This window comes from Hippichthys cyanospilos, chromosome 7, assembly GCF_059441005.1.
Source record: "Hippichthys cyanospilos isolate Australia breed blue-spotted pipefish chromosome 7, RoL_Hcya_1.0, whole genome shotgun sequence".
Classification (NCBI taxonomy): Eukaryota; Metazoa; Chordata; class Actinopteri; order Syngnathiformes; family Syngnathidae; genus Hippichthys; species Hippichthys cyanospilos.
Window position 1 is genome coordinate 20,096,734 of NC_142375.1, and position 16,300 is coordinate 20,113,033.

General features: G+C 40.8%; 1 protein-coding gene across 1 annotated transcript; it reads right to left on the minus strand.

Annotated features, from left to right (window-relative positions):
• Window positions 1–1,025: 1,025 nt before the first annotated feature.
• Window positions 1,026–15,834, minus strand: pdgfba (platelet derived growth factor subunit Ba). The gene is made up of 7 exons (XM_088418470.1): window positions 15,231–15,834; window positions 7,991–8,093; window positions 6,455–6,511; window positions 6,162–6,355; window positions 3,828–4,668; window positions 2,687–2,821; window positions 1,026–1,667 (listed from the first exon to the last, which is right to left on the minus strand). The coding sequence occupies exons 1-6, from the start codon at window positions 15,300–15,302 to the stop codon at window positions 2,700–2,702; spliced, it is 1,389 nt and encodes a 462-aa protein (XP_088274596.1). The 5' UTR covers window positions 15,303–15,834; the 3' UTR covers window positions 1,026–1,667; window positions 2,687–2,699.
• Window positions 15,835–16,300: the final 466 nt, after the last annotated feature.

The window sequence follows — 16,300 nt, forward strand, 5'->3', positions numbered from 1 at the left end:
TTTTTTTTCATTCTAAAAGTATTCATGAAATTTAGTTATTACTTTTATACACTTTAGAAGAGAAACGCTTGGGTCAAATATTTTCAAATCAACCCCAAAAAATTGCGCCATTTCTGATGCGTCAAAAAGAATTACCCACAAAACAACCCAATTTTTTTTTTTTTTTTTTTAGCTTTTTGGTTACTAAATTTATTTAATGTATTCACACTCAAAAGAGTCTCAAGTGAGTCACAATTTAGTGGATTATACATTTATTTCCTTAAGTTGGACAAAAGGGAATAAAACACAAAACAGCCTAATTTTGGGGGGCTTATTTGTATACCTACCATATGAAAAATATTTGTTAAAAAAAAAAAAAAAAGGTTGGGTCAAAATTCATAATCCCCGTTCCTCCCCCCAAAAAACTTTTGAGGTGGTTGGTGGTGCCAAAATTGCCTGATCAAAAGTAACCCAATTGAGTATAAAAAAAATACACACTGACAATGTATTTGATTATTTATGTATACCCCAAATCTGGGTTTAAAGCGTATTACTCTCAAAACTTTTTTTTTGTGGTTATTTATTTATGAGACAAATAACCCCATCAGCTACCGTACATAAATAAATAACTCACGTTGGGTCAAAAATACCCCAAACTGAGTCAAAACAACCCAAATTCCATCACAAAGAGACTGAGATTTTATTGGGCTATTCATTTTAATCCCAAATGTTGGGTAAATGTGAATAACCCACAAATCAACACAATTGTGGGTTAGTTGGGGGCCGGTATTTAATTGCTCTAAAAAATTGTTGGCTCAAAAATAATCCAAATTGAGACATCTCACAACTTGACCCAAACGTTGGGTCAGATTGGGGGATATTCATTTTAACCCAACTTTTGGACCTAAATGAAATTGGGCTGACAAACGACCCCAACATTATATCATTTTATGTTTTCATGTGGTTAAGTAGATAACCCAAAAAGTTGCGTTAGTCCCTTTTGACCCATTTTGGGTCTCACACACACCAGCAAAAATAGCATAACATCTGTTGAACTTTTTTATTTTCTATGAAAAATATCATTCATTACAGTTACAGTGTGTACAACCAACAGTTCCTCCGACTTGAAACAGCAACAATAATAACAGCAATAATAATAATTACACTTGAGAACCCAAGGACTTCATTGTCGTCCTTTTTTGTTTTGAAATAAGTTAAGGAATAAAAAGTTGCTAAAAGCGTTTACACATATACAGTGTTGGGTTATTAACTGTCTCACAGCGTCCCTACAAAGCCACGTCTTTAAGACTGCTTTTAATATGCGTATTTGTCCGCGTGGAATTTGGAGGTCCATGTTAGGTGGCGGTAGTACAACATTAGACGTCACCAGAACGAAGAAGCAGAAAGCACCCGCTCCGTCCATCGAAGGACATCCAAGTCCCGAATCCGTCCAGTGTTTAGTGTGACAGGTCCACCGCCCGCAAAAAATTCTTAAGATTGCACTTTTTTTCTTAATAAATGGAATATTTTCACAGCTCACGTCCCCCGGCATCCGTCCTCAATATCCAGTGTGAATCCGTTTTTGATCCAGATTGTATCTGATCCATCGCTTTTAGTATCCAGTGTGTCCATGCAGCCTTTGAGCTGCTTTTCTGGGTCCCAAAGCCTTTGGTTTGCGTCAACAAATCCTTTGAAGGAAAAGAAAAATGTTAGTTATTACCTAGTTCAAGGAAGCTTTTTGGTTTGTTTTTAACTTCTCGTCTATTTTTTTTCCTCTAAAAATTCTTATCCTATTTCAATCAAGTTATTACCACTAGGGGGGACTATTGTTATTATTATTATTATAATTATTAATATGTTCTTTTTATTTGTATTAATATCCATTTTCTATCTAGAGCCGCTTATCCTCACAAGGGTCGCAGGCTTGCTGGTGCCTATCTCAGCTGGCTTTTTATTATTATCATTATTATTATATTTTCTATGATATTATGTTATCTATATAATCTGCCTAATCACCAGTCAGTCACTTTACCGCATGCAACTCACAAATTAAGACTGCTAACTACATATTTAGCACTACCATATATATATATATATATATATATATATATATATATATCCTCGTCCATATGTTCAGAATGTGAGTGTTTTCCTTTTAGTGCTTCATTATCACTGCCCTTGTTGCCCTATTACTGTTTTTATTTTTTTTATTGCCTACTTTATCATTTGCTCTATTGTGGGGAAACTAAGTCTGCTCGGGGAAGTGAACAGAATAAAAATATATCACACAATTCAACGCTTGAATCTTGTGTGGTATATTTTGTCCAATCCTTTGAGCTTTACACAAAAGGCATTTCACATCGAAGGGAAAGCATTAAAAGAAGCTGAAATTTCACTCAGACGGTGATAAAATGTCAAATGGCCACTTAGTTATCCACTACCAGGAATGTGGTGAAATAAATGGCTAAAATACTGGGAGAATAATGTGAAATGCACCCCAAATTGGTCAAAATACTGCACAAGGGTTTTAAGGGACCTTTGCATTTTACGTTCAAAATTATGATGATATTTAAGGTTTAGTAAGTTATTTTTTACGCCTGTAAAGCACCTAACTCCGCCACTGACATCCGCATCATCTTGCTCAGATAAGGAAAGAAAAAGTCCAAAGCAAAACTGAGAATCCCAAACCATGTCGTGCGGTGCTCACCTGCGCTTCAGCTCTACATGATCATGTCTCTCATGGCCGCCTTGCTGATGCGCTTACGGTATTTCCTCCTGCGCCGGGGGGACGCCGGCCTGAAAGGCGTCTGGCGTCTGGAGGACGGGGCCGCCGTTGCGAGCTCTGCGGACAAGGGCCGAGATACATTTTAGACAGGCGGACATACAGGGCTCAAAAAACCCGGACAAACAGACTCAGAAATTAGCGTGTATCCCTCAGCCATTAACTTACTGTATGGCAACAAAACAAGAACATGCTGGAAAAAAAACAATTGCACTGTGAAACTATGCTAGTTATTCAATACTATGTATTTTATTTATTGTTCATACTTATTTAATAAGCAGGACATCGCTCCTAATTCTATTCTAAATCTATCCGCTACTTTTCTTAATCTTGTTTAGGTCAGAAGGCACTGTTGCCTGATTGAAAAGTCAATTCCATGTATCAATACAATGATACAATGTAACACAAATGTCCTAGAGAAGGACCGGTTGCACTTTTAGTAGCCTCAACATTTTCATCTCAGCGTTAGCTTCTAGCGCCCATCAAGGACAAACACTGACTGTGAAACTTTCACAGAGGACTTACTAAGGTCCCAAGGTTACCTGAGGACCTTGGGGCTTGGATGTAAAAATAAAAATACAAGAAAGGTGCTTGCAATGTTGAGTCATTGAACTCTCGGGGGGGGAGAAGGTGGGGGGGGGGGGGGGGGTGGGAGGTGGGTGGGTAGCAGGGCACATCTTTATCACTGCTACTTCCTTGTTACCAATCGTGCTTTGTGTGCATGGACTCGCGCAGTAGTAGTATACCTACTATTGTAAGTATATATATATATATATATATATATATATATATAAAATTGTAAAAAAAATGGTAATGATCCACCAAGCTACTTTTTGAACCCACAACTACGTAAACATTCGTTTTTGTGCCGGTGACTCTTCTATAATTTGGTATCCATGTTAGCAGAGGTCACATGACAGGAAGTACAGGATGGCGTAAACTGAATTTTTTAACTTTTTTGACTTAAAACATCAGAAGTCTGGCTTTGCGAAGATTCGTTTGGAGTTTTCCATCTTGTGCTACCTATACGCTTGTCAAGAAAAAAAACATTTGATTTGATCTTCACCTGGTTTTGGTCTTTGCTGAGCATGATGAGGATGAAGAGAAGACGGTCGGTCTAGCTCCCCCTGAACCACCTCCAGAACCTTCTGCCTCCTCTCTTCTTCTGTGAGCAGGCCTCCCCCATTGGGCGCTTTTAAGTCTTTAGCCTCGCCCAGATTGGCCAAGTCATTGTCCCGCCTCCCACTCCCCGTCGGCCGTTCCGCTTGCGTCCTCGGGTGCGTCGGCGTCACCTCCATGTTGGAAATGCGCAAACCAGGGGTGGGGTTTTGTTCCGACCGGGGGGTCGGGTCGGGCTCGGGAGGGGAGGTACCGTCCGACTGAGGGGCGTTGAGTCGATATTGCGTCCTGAGATTCCGATCGTCGGAATCTCCGCGGTGGTAGCTCTGGGACGGGAACTGCTGACGGTGCAATTCCCCGCCTTCCTCGCGACTCCCCTCGAGTCCGCTCCCCTGGACAACCTGCGGCGGGTTTCCCATCCTTCCCTGCTGGACCCGTGCGTCCGACGGCCAGCCGCTGAGCGACTGGTGCAACCCGGGCTGCGTCCAGTGCACCAGTTGCGTGTATCCTCCCTGAGGCCACCGCCTCGCCGCCGGTTCCTGCTCCTCGCTGTTGTAGAGCTGCTGGTTGCGCTTCAGGTCGTCGTCGCGATGGAGGTCCGCCTTGGAGCCGTGGGGCTTGGGCGGAGCGGGATGGGCCGCCCGCGGGAGAGGCGCTTGCGGGTGAGATGGCGAGGTCAGCGGCGGGTTGGGCGAGGAAGGCAGGCACCTGCACGCCAAGTGGTCCTCCACCGAGATGATGGCTTTGTCATAGTGGGCCTTCCTGTTGATGTACTGGATTTTTATCACCTGCACACACACAAAACACACCGGTGAGAATGTGTTGTGCAAGTCGCATTGGCATGAAGACATTTCCAGACAAGCTGATAATGCTTGGGAAATGTGGTGGCCTCCTGCCAGAGCTGATTTTTCAACTGCCGTTTTCCAACATGTTTTAAAATTGACATCACGCGTACCCTTGGTATGCAGATAAATTCGAACCCCTTTATTGGCCAATTCACGCAACCCGATTAACCGTTACGACCATACGTGGACCCAAACACCCCCTGTCTACCGTCGTGCCTAATATAAAGCTTAGCGTCAGAAAAATTGCCAGCCCGGAGGTAGAAAAATGTTTCCGCAGCATCTGTTCACATGCCCTATCTTGTTTGTATAATCGGAGCAAAAATGAGAGTGTAAAAATGTCAAGGGGGGCGTTGAGTTGATTGCACCTGTTTGCGTTCACACTGAGCCAAACGTCTGCAGTGGTTTGAAACAAGATCTAAATAATTCTGAGGGATGGAAACACCAACATCCATTCGACAGCCGGAATTCAAGTCTGAAGAAAGTCAAAGGCAGCGATGGTGCCACACCATCATGATACACAGAAACGGGAGGGCTTAGATTACCTTAGATTTGGGACATTGAAAAATGTCACTACTTTTGATTACTACTAGGCAATACATTGAATTCAATAAATTTGTCATTTTAAGAATAACTGAGAATTTTGCACAAGTGGTAGGGTGCTGGATTTGTATTTTTATGTCTTTTGACATGTATTTTTGTTTTTTCCATGTGTATTTCTTAAGAGGGGTTAAAGAAGGCGGTCGAAATAATTATTAAACATGAATTAAGAAGTAAAGTTAAGAATTACTTTTTTTCTTAAGTATTTAAGTACCTAAATTGACAATTTCATTACTTAAGTACTAAAGAAATCTGTGACTACCAAAATAATCTAAAGTAATTGATTCTTTTTGTATTAAAAACATCAAGTACTTAGGTCATAAGTACTAAAGTAATCAATGACATCGCAGAGTGAAAAACTAAAGTAATGATTCATTTATAAAGTAATTGATTGACAATTACCTAAAGTAATTTTTTTACTTTAATATTCATTCAGTGCATTTTTTTAAGGGTTCTAAATAAGTACAGGCCGCACAGTAGAACACTAGTTAGCATATCTGTCTCACAGTTTCGAATCCCTAAGATAAAATCCAGTTTGCTCTGGCCTTCTTGTGTGAAGTTTGCATGATCTCCCCGGGCCTGCTTGGATTATTTCTGGGGATTCCTCCCTACTGTCCAAAAACAAGCACGGCAGGTGTATTGGACACACTAAATCGTCCTTAGGTGTAATTGGGTACATGAACGTTTTGACAGGATGTCCCCTGCCTTCTGAGATAGGTACCAGCAAGCCTGCGACCCTACTCAGGATAAGCAGCTCTAGAGAATTGATGGATGGATTTAATATCCGGACTCATTTTTGGTTCTTGCGGTCTAAATGGGACTTATGGGTGGGAAATTACCTGCAGGTATCTAACGGAGGTGACGGTGGGGACGCACTGCAGAACTCTCGCATTGCAGCAGCCCGAACATCGCTGCACCTCCACGCAGGGCGGCCACAGCATAAAGTTGGCGTTGCGACGATCCAGCATGGACCTGGTCACCTCCATCACCTCCGTTCGAACTTTACACTCCGCCAGCTGGGCTATCTCGGCCTCTGTCGAGGTTGGCGGCGGAGGGGGAACGGAGACATTTTTTTTAGGTCGAGATGAGGAAATACAAGTGGATTCTGTAGAAATAGACAAGTGGAACCTACCGATGCTCCGGATGTGTCGCCCGTGTGTTTGGTTTGTGAGAATGCTGTGATCATCATCTAAAGCGGAGGGGGAAGTAAAAAAAATGAACACTTGTGTGGAACGATAAGAAAAGTAGCAGAATGGGATGCATAACATTTACAAGAGTTTTTTTCGCAGAAGTAATTGTTCACTGAAAAAGAAACATTTTTGTCTCCTCCCTTTTTGATAATTAGGCTACTTTGTACCACAATTTGTCTCAAATATGTCAAGAAACTGTTGGAGGGAGAGATGAGCCCTTGAAGATAGCACGCGCGCACACACATGTCGCCATTTCATATTTTGCCCCTCGGCTTTAATTATAACCCTGAGTGTGCATAAGACCGAGGTTATCTTGGGATATCTTTTTTTTTTTCTCTCTATTGTTCTTAATGAACAACCAGTTGCGCTTCCAATTATTCCCAGTACTTGTTTTTATCTTCTGTGCCATCATCTAAGTTTTGCATGACTGATTCTTTTCTTCTCTGTTTCATTTCATTTGCTTAATTGCGTTAAAGTTGGAGCTTGCCGGCGTCCTCTCACGCCAGCGCCGATTAGACTTCTTTGGAACTCAGCAGACGCTACCGAACGGCATGACAAAAACTTTTTTATGCGGAAATTTGCTTTTTGCTTTCTTTGTTATGATTCAGAAGGAAAAAGTAGAATTTTTGGAGTAGAGTAGTTTTTCTCGACTATATTTTGCCAGGCCCCCCCTAGAAAAGAAAAAACTTTTCGCACCCCCCCCCCCCCAGTTGATGCACTGACTATAAATAAGATTATTATTGATGAAAATTGTTTAAGTATACCTACACATGTTTCCTTTTTCACATTAACAACAGGAAAAACGCAATATAAATCAACTTTCAACAACTGTTAATTATAATTATCGCATTTATACGGGTTATGGCTTAGTCTAAAATGGAAAAAAAAAAGAAGCAAGTGCACCAAAGTGCCTAAAACTAAAAGAAAATGATGAAAATTATGACTTTATTGCAATTACATTCCACGTAACAAAAACAACGCCTTTTTCCTGGGATCATCCGCCCCCCCCCGCATCATCTCGTGCCCCCCAGGGGGGCTCGCCCCACTATTTGAGAAGCACTGCAGTAGAGGGAGGAGGGGTCGACTCTATTGGGGGAACTAGGATTGGCCCAACAATTTTGTAGCCAAAAATGGGCTGCCGAATATATATGTATACGTATATACACACAGGTGAGAGAAGACACAAGGGAGCTGAAATTTCAAAGTTCAAAATGGCATGAACACTGATTCGAACCTCTACCAGGACTGTTCCATCCCTTGGCTAGAATACTGCGACAATGATGTGGAAGAAAATGACCCAAAAATGATTTGAATACGGCACAAGGTTTAAACCGAATGAGCCATGTTAGAAGGGACAAAAAAAGGGAAAAAAGAACTCAAACGTTGTCATTTCTGTGTAAGTCTAATATATATATATATATATATATATATATATATATATATATATTTGTAGTCCCCTTAATGCTTTTGTTGCTGACCTATTGCATTTGCTTCGCGCTGCAGAAGTAGCTTGAGGTCGTCCACGGAGGAGACGGGAGAGTTCCTCACCAAGTCGACCAGCGACGCAGGGAGCGGATCGCCCTGCAAAAATACACAGATGAAAGCAGTGTTATGTAGTGTAGTGATTCCCAACTTTTTTCAATCGTGGAAATGTTTTTTTCAGCCGAGTAATAAATAACCATTGCGAAGCATTTTGGGGGATGGGCAAATTCGATTTTGATAGTGGTCTTTTTGAACTATTATTACTAACCATAACACACTAATAAATAAAAGAAATGCTAAAGGCTCTAAAAATGCTAAACCTCTAAAAATGCTAAATCTCGATTAGATGATATTGCATGTCCACTGGTGATCAAAAACTCCCGACAATGAAGCGATAATAATGGGAAAGTGGTAGCATGTCAAGTATAAAATACATATGTGTACAATTGTATATATTCTTCATGTATCCATGTCAACACATGCTCTAGTTTCACTTCCTCCCAAACAGGAAATGGTGGTCATGATTGATGTGTGCTGTCACTCTCTCCTCATTCGTTTGGCCGCAAACACACACTCCTTAATTCCAAAACTACTTAGCCTGTATCGGCGCTTCTCGTGTTCCGTCACCGGCAGCCATCTTGGTTACTTTGCTCTGTATTTTACATTGATGATGAAAACCACATGGTGAATAACTAATATCATTACGGGATGATGATAACCACACATGGTGAATAACTAATATCATTACGGGATGATGATAACCATATATGGTGAATAATTCATATCATTACAGGATGATGATAACCATATATGGTGAATAACTCATATCATTACGGGATGATGATAACCACATGCGCTGTTAGTGTCACTATGGCTTGATATTATCTGTGTGCGCTGTGGTACCTAGCATCATAACAAATTGATGTTTTTTGTATATGTTACAACTATTTGCATAGTACATTTCATTTATAAGCGTACGCTACTAGAACATCTATAACTACCGAATTTTCCGCACTATAAGGTGCACCTAAAAGCCTTATTTTTTTTTTTTAAAGCTGGTGGCGCGCCTTATAATCAGGTGCGCCTTACATATGGATGAATATTGGGATTGGTAGATGCGGAATGAACTGATGACGTAAGCTTTACCTGTTTCTTTTGTGTGTTTACAGTTGAACAAGGTTGCTCATATTGACATTGCGTTATTATGCTATTGAGTGTTTAGAGGTATTATTTGAGTTATTATTGTTATTACTTTGAGTATTACTATATTGTGATTGAAAAAGTTTAAAAATATGTCATTAATTGAGGGTGCGCCTTATAATCCGGTGCGCCTTATATATCGAAAAAGTTTTAAAATATGTCGTTAATTGAGGGTGCGATTTATAATCCGGTGCGCCTTATAGTGCGGAAAATACGGTACAAGATTATGACAACTGCATATAAACTAGCATAGTTTGGAGTTAATGCAAACTATATGGTGCAATATATACAAATATACCGTAACTACAAGCTGATGATAATCAAGTGAGCTGCTAGCGTAATTACATCTTGACGATAACTGCATGTGCTGTGATAACTCGCATTATTGGTTGTGTTTGTATGCTATGACTACTAGCAAAAACATGACGTAAAAATGACCATGCATCACATGATAACTAGCATACATTTGTTTGGTTCCCTTCACGGTCACTTAGTTTTTTTCAGTACGATTATAATATCCTGCTCTTACTCAAAAAAAGTGATTAATTTTGACGAGGAAAAGGAACGTCGTTCCGTGTGATTTTTCCCGGTATTCGTCCGACGTACTGTAAGTCAGTTGAGACAGACACCAGCTTCCCCTCGGTTCCCGAGCTGGAAAAACCGTACAGAAAACAGCTGGAAGGACGTACGGCCACTGTCAATACATAACAATGGAGACTTGTGTGCACTAATGTAAAAGAGTCGGAGACGGGACGACACCGACTTCCTTCCACAGAGTGGCGGTACTGAAAGGCTTTGAGAAGCACAATGCGGACGTTTGTTTGGTGATGTCGCGTCTTAAACGTGAAGAAGCTGCAAGATCAGACCACTGGGAAGCCTTAAATCTGATTGGTTTTCTGATCTGAGCCGACCGTCGCGGCGCTTTAACGCAAAGAGCTTCCCGCTACCGGTTCAAACCTTCGACGTTCCCCATTCAGACCATTCACGTGCCTCGTACAAGCCTCATTTGCAGCTTTGATTATGCCGTAAAAATGTCACTTTAGCCCAGGTTGAGTAACAATACAATCAGCGCAGCCTTCATCCGTGAATGAGCTTCCTAAAACCCCGGTAAGCCCCGCTGAATACCGCGCTTATCACATTTCCACAAAAGCGCGACAAACAAGCCACTTATCAATCCTGAATTGAAGAATTCCTCCCGGCAGCTGTGTAAACATTTCTTTTCTCGCATGTGTGCAGCAGGACAGGTTACGTCATGACGGGAGGGATTTCATCAAATGCTGGATGGCAATATCGTAAACGCAGTGTCCCAATTAGTCACAAATGAATGCCACACTCAAGTAAAATCCGCCATTACGCATTGCAAATATAAATGTACGGGAAGTTTTCTTTATTAATTATTAATTCATCAAATATCTTTGCATTTTATTTTAACTCAGCTCAAAAAAATACTTTTTTTTTTCCAGACATGATCATGAAAGTGTTAACTGGTGAAATAAGGCTGTAAGTGTCAAATCTTTTGAACACGCACAGTATTTTGATCATTTTTGGGTCATTTTTTTCCACATTATTCTCACAGTAGTGAGTCAATGGAAGGAACGCTCCTGGTAGTGTGAAAATTAAGTGTGGGTGAAATTTCAGCTCCCTAGTGTCTTTCATCAAATGCCTTTGATGCAAAGATCAAAGGAATGGACAAAATACTGCACAAGAGTTAACATCGATTGCCTGGCCCTATTTTTTTATTTTATTTTATTTTTTTTTAAAGATTCACGAAGAGGTGGCATGGTCGCGCCTCGTATACTGTAGAGAGGTTGAGGGTTCACGTCCAGCTCCGGCCCTCCGGTGTGGAGTGTGCATGCTCTCCCCATGCCCATGTGGGACGCACACACACACACACACACACACACACATCCCTAAATTACGCATGGCAGGTAGATTCAAAATGGTGTTTCCGAACTCAGTCCTTGAGGGCCGGTATCCTGCATGTTTTCCAAGTGCCTGTATCTAACACACCTGATTCAAATGATCACATCATCAACAAGCTTAACAGATAGCCTGCTAGCGATCCTGATCATTTGAATCTGGTGTGTCGGGGAAAAAAACCTGGAAAACATACAGGATACCGGCCCTCGAGGACCGAATTTGGACATCCCTGCAGATGGACATTTACATTTTTGTTTGATCTGCATCCCCTCTTTCAATGACGTTTGGGCTCCAGCTAGATTTGCCCTTCCCGTCTTTGTCTCCGTCTCCTGCAGGGTAGGCAGCCGCCTAGGACACCTGGATGACTTTCACAAGCTATTGGCTGACCTAGTTTAGCTAGCACGCACACACATTTTGTTTTCCAGTAATCCTTTCACAAACATAATATTATAGTATAAAAGCCACACCAAGCCTAAACAGGCATGAATAAAATAGTAGCTCCTTGAATGGAGGACGGCTGGCAGCAATAAAGTGGACACCAAGCTAATAATATACCGCTAGCCAAGCTAAATGAGCCAGTTTAGATGCCGGGCAAAGTTACTTATTTGCATTCTACACCTCAAATATTGTCTTTATCCTTTCTGGGGGCCTTTCCACTGCGTTGTTTTGACTTGAGCGATTATACGGTGTTGTCTACAGAAAAAATCACACACACTGTGCAGCGGGCCTCGCGCTACAGGAAGCCTGGAAGGCACAGAGATCTTATGGAATGTTTGTGGAGAAAGGTGAGGTGTAATGGAATGTAATTATGGGGCCAGTTGGCGGCGCTTACACACATACACACGCGCCTACACAAACACACACATTTCCATCATGGGGACATCGTGGCTGAATATATATATTTTTTATAGTATTCCAATTGTATTTCCACAATGTTGTATTAATGAGCAGATAAAGGCTGCCTGGAGGGTTTGTGTCTTCATAAACATTTAATCGATGATTGGACCTTCTAATATAATGAGATTGAATCCATCTGAGAAGGTTTTATTCGTTCATGCACTATGACGATGAGGCAACAACCCTGGAAGCTTGTTAGCTTACAAGCTAGCTGGTGGCTAAGATATCGCATCGAAAAAGCCCGCCGGGTACTGATGGGATGTATTCCAGCAACTGTAAGCAGTAAGCGCTTATATTTCAGTGATTCAAACATGCAAGCACAAGAAAGTTGCATGAGCAAATGTTAACCATTCAAATTTGGCAGCTTTGTTACAAACACTCCACTATGGCGTATCAAATCAAAAGACACATTGACAAGGTCTTCAAGCCTCATGAAATTACTAATAATAATTACTAATTACTAATATATATATATTTTTTAAAATCCAAACCATGGTGGACCAACATCCTCACCGGTTGAGTATTGAGCATGCTAGCTTAATAGGCTAAACTCGTTGGTTTACCCAAGCTAGCTGGTGTCTGTTACATATTTGTACTATAAACTAGATGTACTGGTTATATTTTACACCGTATTGTAATATTATTCAATTTGTCTCAAAATAATAAACTTTGTTGTTTTTCTAAAGTAATGTTGCCAAACATCCTAACTGGTTGAGTGTTGAGCATGTTAGCTTAATAAACTAAAGGCATTGGTTTACACAGGCTAGCTAGCTGCTATTACGTATACATCTGCACTGTAAATTATATGTAATGTATATAAGTCTTTATAAGGGACGGGATCTTTGACTGTCTCACTATTCGATTAGATTCTGATTTTTGGGTCAACGAATCCGTTTTTTGGTATTATCTTTATTCAGTTTTGAATTCATTTTCCCACAAAAACATGTTGACCAAAACTGCTACTCTTTAAAGCTAGCTATAGACTTCATAGCCTTTACAGTATAAAATAAGATGATTTTTTTTAAACCCCAATTCTTGTGTGAATCCATTAATTTGTTTATGTATTTATTAAACACACACTTGGTATATATAATGTATTGCATCACTAGTAAATTGACTGAAATAAATGGAACTTCTTTTTATTCGCTACCTTTGAAATTTTGTTTTGGTGTAATATAAACCTTGCTGAGATATATTTCTCGCATTTTCGTTGATATTTCTCTTGCTGGGAAGTATTTTTTATTTTATTTGTAACCACTAAAGCCATCTAAAATACCAAAAACTGTAGCACACTAGCCTAGTATTTTTTGTGTGTGCGTAATTCCACTTCTAACAATAATAAAATACACGTCATTTATGATTCATAATGAAACATCACAAAAACGCCAAAATGTTTTTTTGAAATACTAATTATCCCGCTGAAACATCGCTTGCATGTTTCCACCTTGAAATTGAGCCGCCGCTCTGAATTCAACACAGTAACGCATATGTTTGATGTCATCATACGGTCGCCGCATAACAACTTGCCACATTTTCATTGCCCAATGTCCTTGCACCAAAGTGGGCTTAAAAATCAAATACTCTTACGAGCCTTTGCGCTTTTTCCGACACGCAACACATCCACGGGCGCATATGTCCAGCAACACGCGCAGCTGGACATGCACGCAGATGTGCAAACACACACACACACAAAGTCGGTGAAATCCCTAACAGATTAGTTGTTGTTCTTATGTAAAATGGATCAGCGGCCGCCAATCACCCGAGCTCAACTTCGGAGGACAATAGTCAGAGGGCAACCTGTTCAAAAGTGAATTTTCGTGCATGTTCGGGGTTCCGGCAGCCGATACTATTTTAGTTCTTAAAGCACAGGTGTCAAACTCAAGGCCCGGGGGGCCAGACCTGGCCCGCCACATCATTTTACATGGCCCGCGATATGCTGATTTGAATTCAAGTTTCTGGCTAAAATACTAAATTTGCAACTTGTCTTCAACTTTTAAAAAATTGGGGAGAAAAAACAAACACATTTTTTGTTCCTAATCTCTGTTTTAAACAGTTTTTACCTGCCCTTGATTTCATGTGTGACGAAGACACTTAAAATTGAATTGATTTCACACTCATAACGTTCCTGTCACAGAAACTATAAAAACAACGTGGACCACGATCACCATGAGCTCTTTCACGAGTATAAACTAGAAATTACAAATTAGGGGAAATGAAAATACAAAATATGTGTATCAAATGTCCTAGTGCTATCGGTACAGGTATCGATACATGTATCGATACCTACTACTCAAGACTAGGGTACTCGCACAATCAATTAGAATAATCCTAGTATTGCTAGTATTTTCTGTTGTGTTAGCATAAAGCTAACATCAAGTTGTTTGGTGGATTTCAATGCAAAATGGGCAAATTCTGTTTGATTCAACGTTAGTTTGATCGTAAACTTTAAATGGGAGAGGGATTCAACATATTGAAGCCACATTTTTTTAAAGAAATGTTCTGTTTATTTGTTTTGGTCATGTGGATGAGCTTTGATTGGTTGTTAGCTGAGCCCTGAGTGACTGAAAAATACACGCGCTAATCGAAATACGTGAAGTAGAGATTTCACTTCTGGTTTTTCTGTTTCGTTGTTTTGGTTTTTAAAAAAACACAGCAAAATAAATACATTTTATACTTTTTTTTTCTGGCCTGACTTAGGAGGATTAAAATACATATATATAACAAAAATAGCAAAGTAAACCTGCATCAGTCACTTTACTGCATGCACACATGCACCTTACAAATCCTGCACAGTGCAGGAAAGCTGCTAAATACATTTTGCACTAAACGATATTTTGCATGATCATCCTCATATGTAAAGTTTCCTCCACTCCTTCTCTATAATATGCGCAGAATGTGAGTCTATTCATTTTTTAGTGCTTTATTAGTACTGCCTTTAATGCTATATTACTGTTTTTTTTCTTTCTGTTTTATTGCCTACTTTATTATTTGCTCCATTGTGGAACGTAGTCTGCTCGGCGATTAATTTATATTCCACAAACGCAGTATTAATCAGAATACTATCTTAAAACTGTTGGGGTCACATGGTACTTGTTCCTGTAAAGAACATTTTTTGACTTGACTTCCCCTTCAACTGCGAATCAGCACTTTTACAAATGTCTTTTTTTTTTGCACGAGTATTTTTACTCAAGTACTTCGAGTGAGTATTTGTGGTCTTACCTCAGCTTTGCCGAGCCTCAGGCGCGCCGCCGAGAGCGCGGCCAGGAGCAGCAGCGGAAGCCAAGACCTCATGTTGCCGCCCAGCCAGAGGAGCCGCCGGCGACCGGCTGGGCATTGATCACCTCGGCGTCCACTCTCACCTCCGAGTCCCGGGTTTCCCCCTTCTGCCTGACGCGAGGGATCCCGACTATATTACAAGCCGCAATACTAATAATGACTCACGCTCAGGCTAGACGTGTGAGTCTGGCCATGGTGGGGCAGGTGCGTGCAGGATTGTGGTCCACGGATAAGGATGATGGGGTGCTAGAATAAGCGAGTCCCCAAAATCCAATCGCCCGTTAAAGCACACCCCCAAATCAGCTCTTCCTTTTTGAAATCAAAAGGCGCAAGGGTCCTTTCGGATAAAGTTCAAGGTGCCCAAATATCCGTGCGTAAAAGTTGCGCGTAAATCTCTGGAAACGGTCTCCCCCAGTCCTCATCCACAACGAACATGTGCATGCGTCTGTAATAACGGGGAGGAGGTCTTTTTTTCTTTGCGATGACGTCACGTTCACGGTCCTTCTTACTGCTGCGCGTCTCCTCGCTGACTGCGTCTTAAAAAGCTCCGAGCGTCTTTTAACGCGACTGCCTTCGCTGCTCAAGTTCACCGCGTCAAAACCGGTAAACGCTTGCAGAAAGTGTCGCGGTTTTCTTTTCAAAATAAAACTTAAGAGCCAATGTTGAAACAGCCTTCATGAGTGAGTTCATTGAAATGTGTTTATTTTGAAAGGTAGAAATCGGAAGCGTATACTTGCGCAATTCTACCTTCACATCACATGCATTTTCCTCAAGGGTCTTTGTAAGGGCAGGGCTTATCGCCTCTTGTAGTAGCGCTCATATTTATATTTAACATTAAAATCACACACATTTAAAAATAAGCTGCCAACGTAAGTTCGGATATAAATAGTACAAATGACTTCACAGGGCTTCTTCCCTGAATTGAAAAAGGAATAAGACAAAAAATATGTTTTTTTTGTGTCAGTAATTTTTCTTGTAATCCGTTTCAAATCCCCACCATTCAAACCTATTTT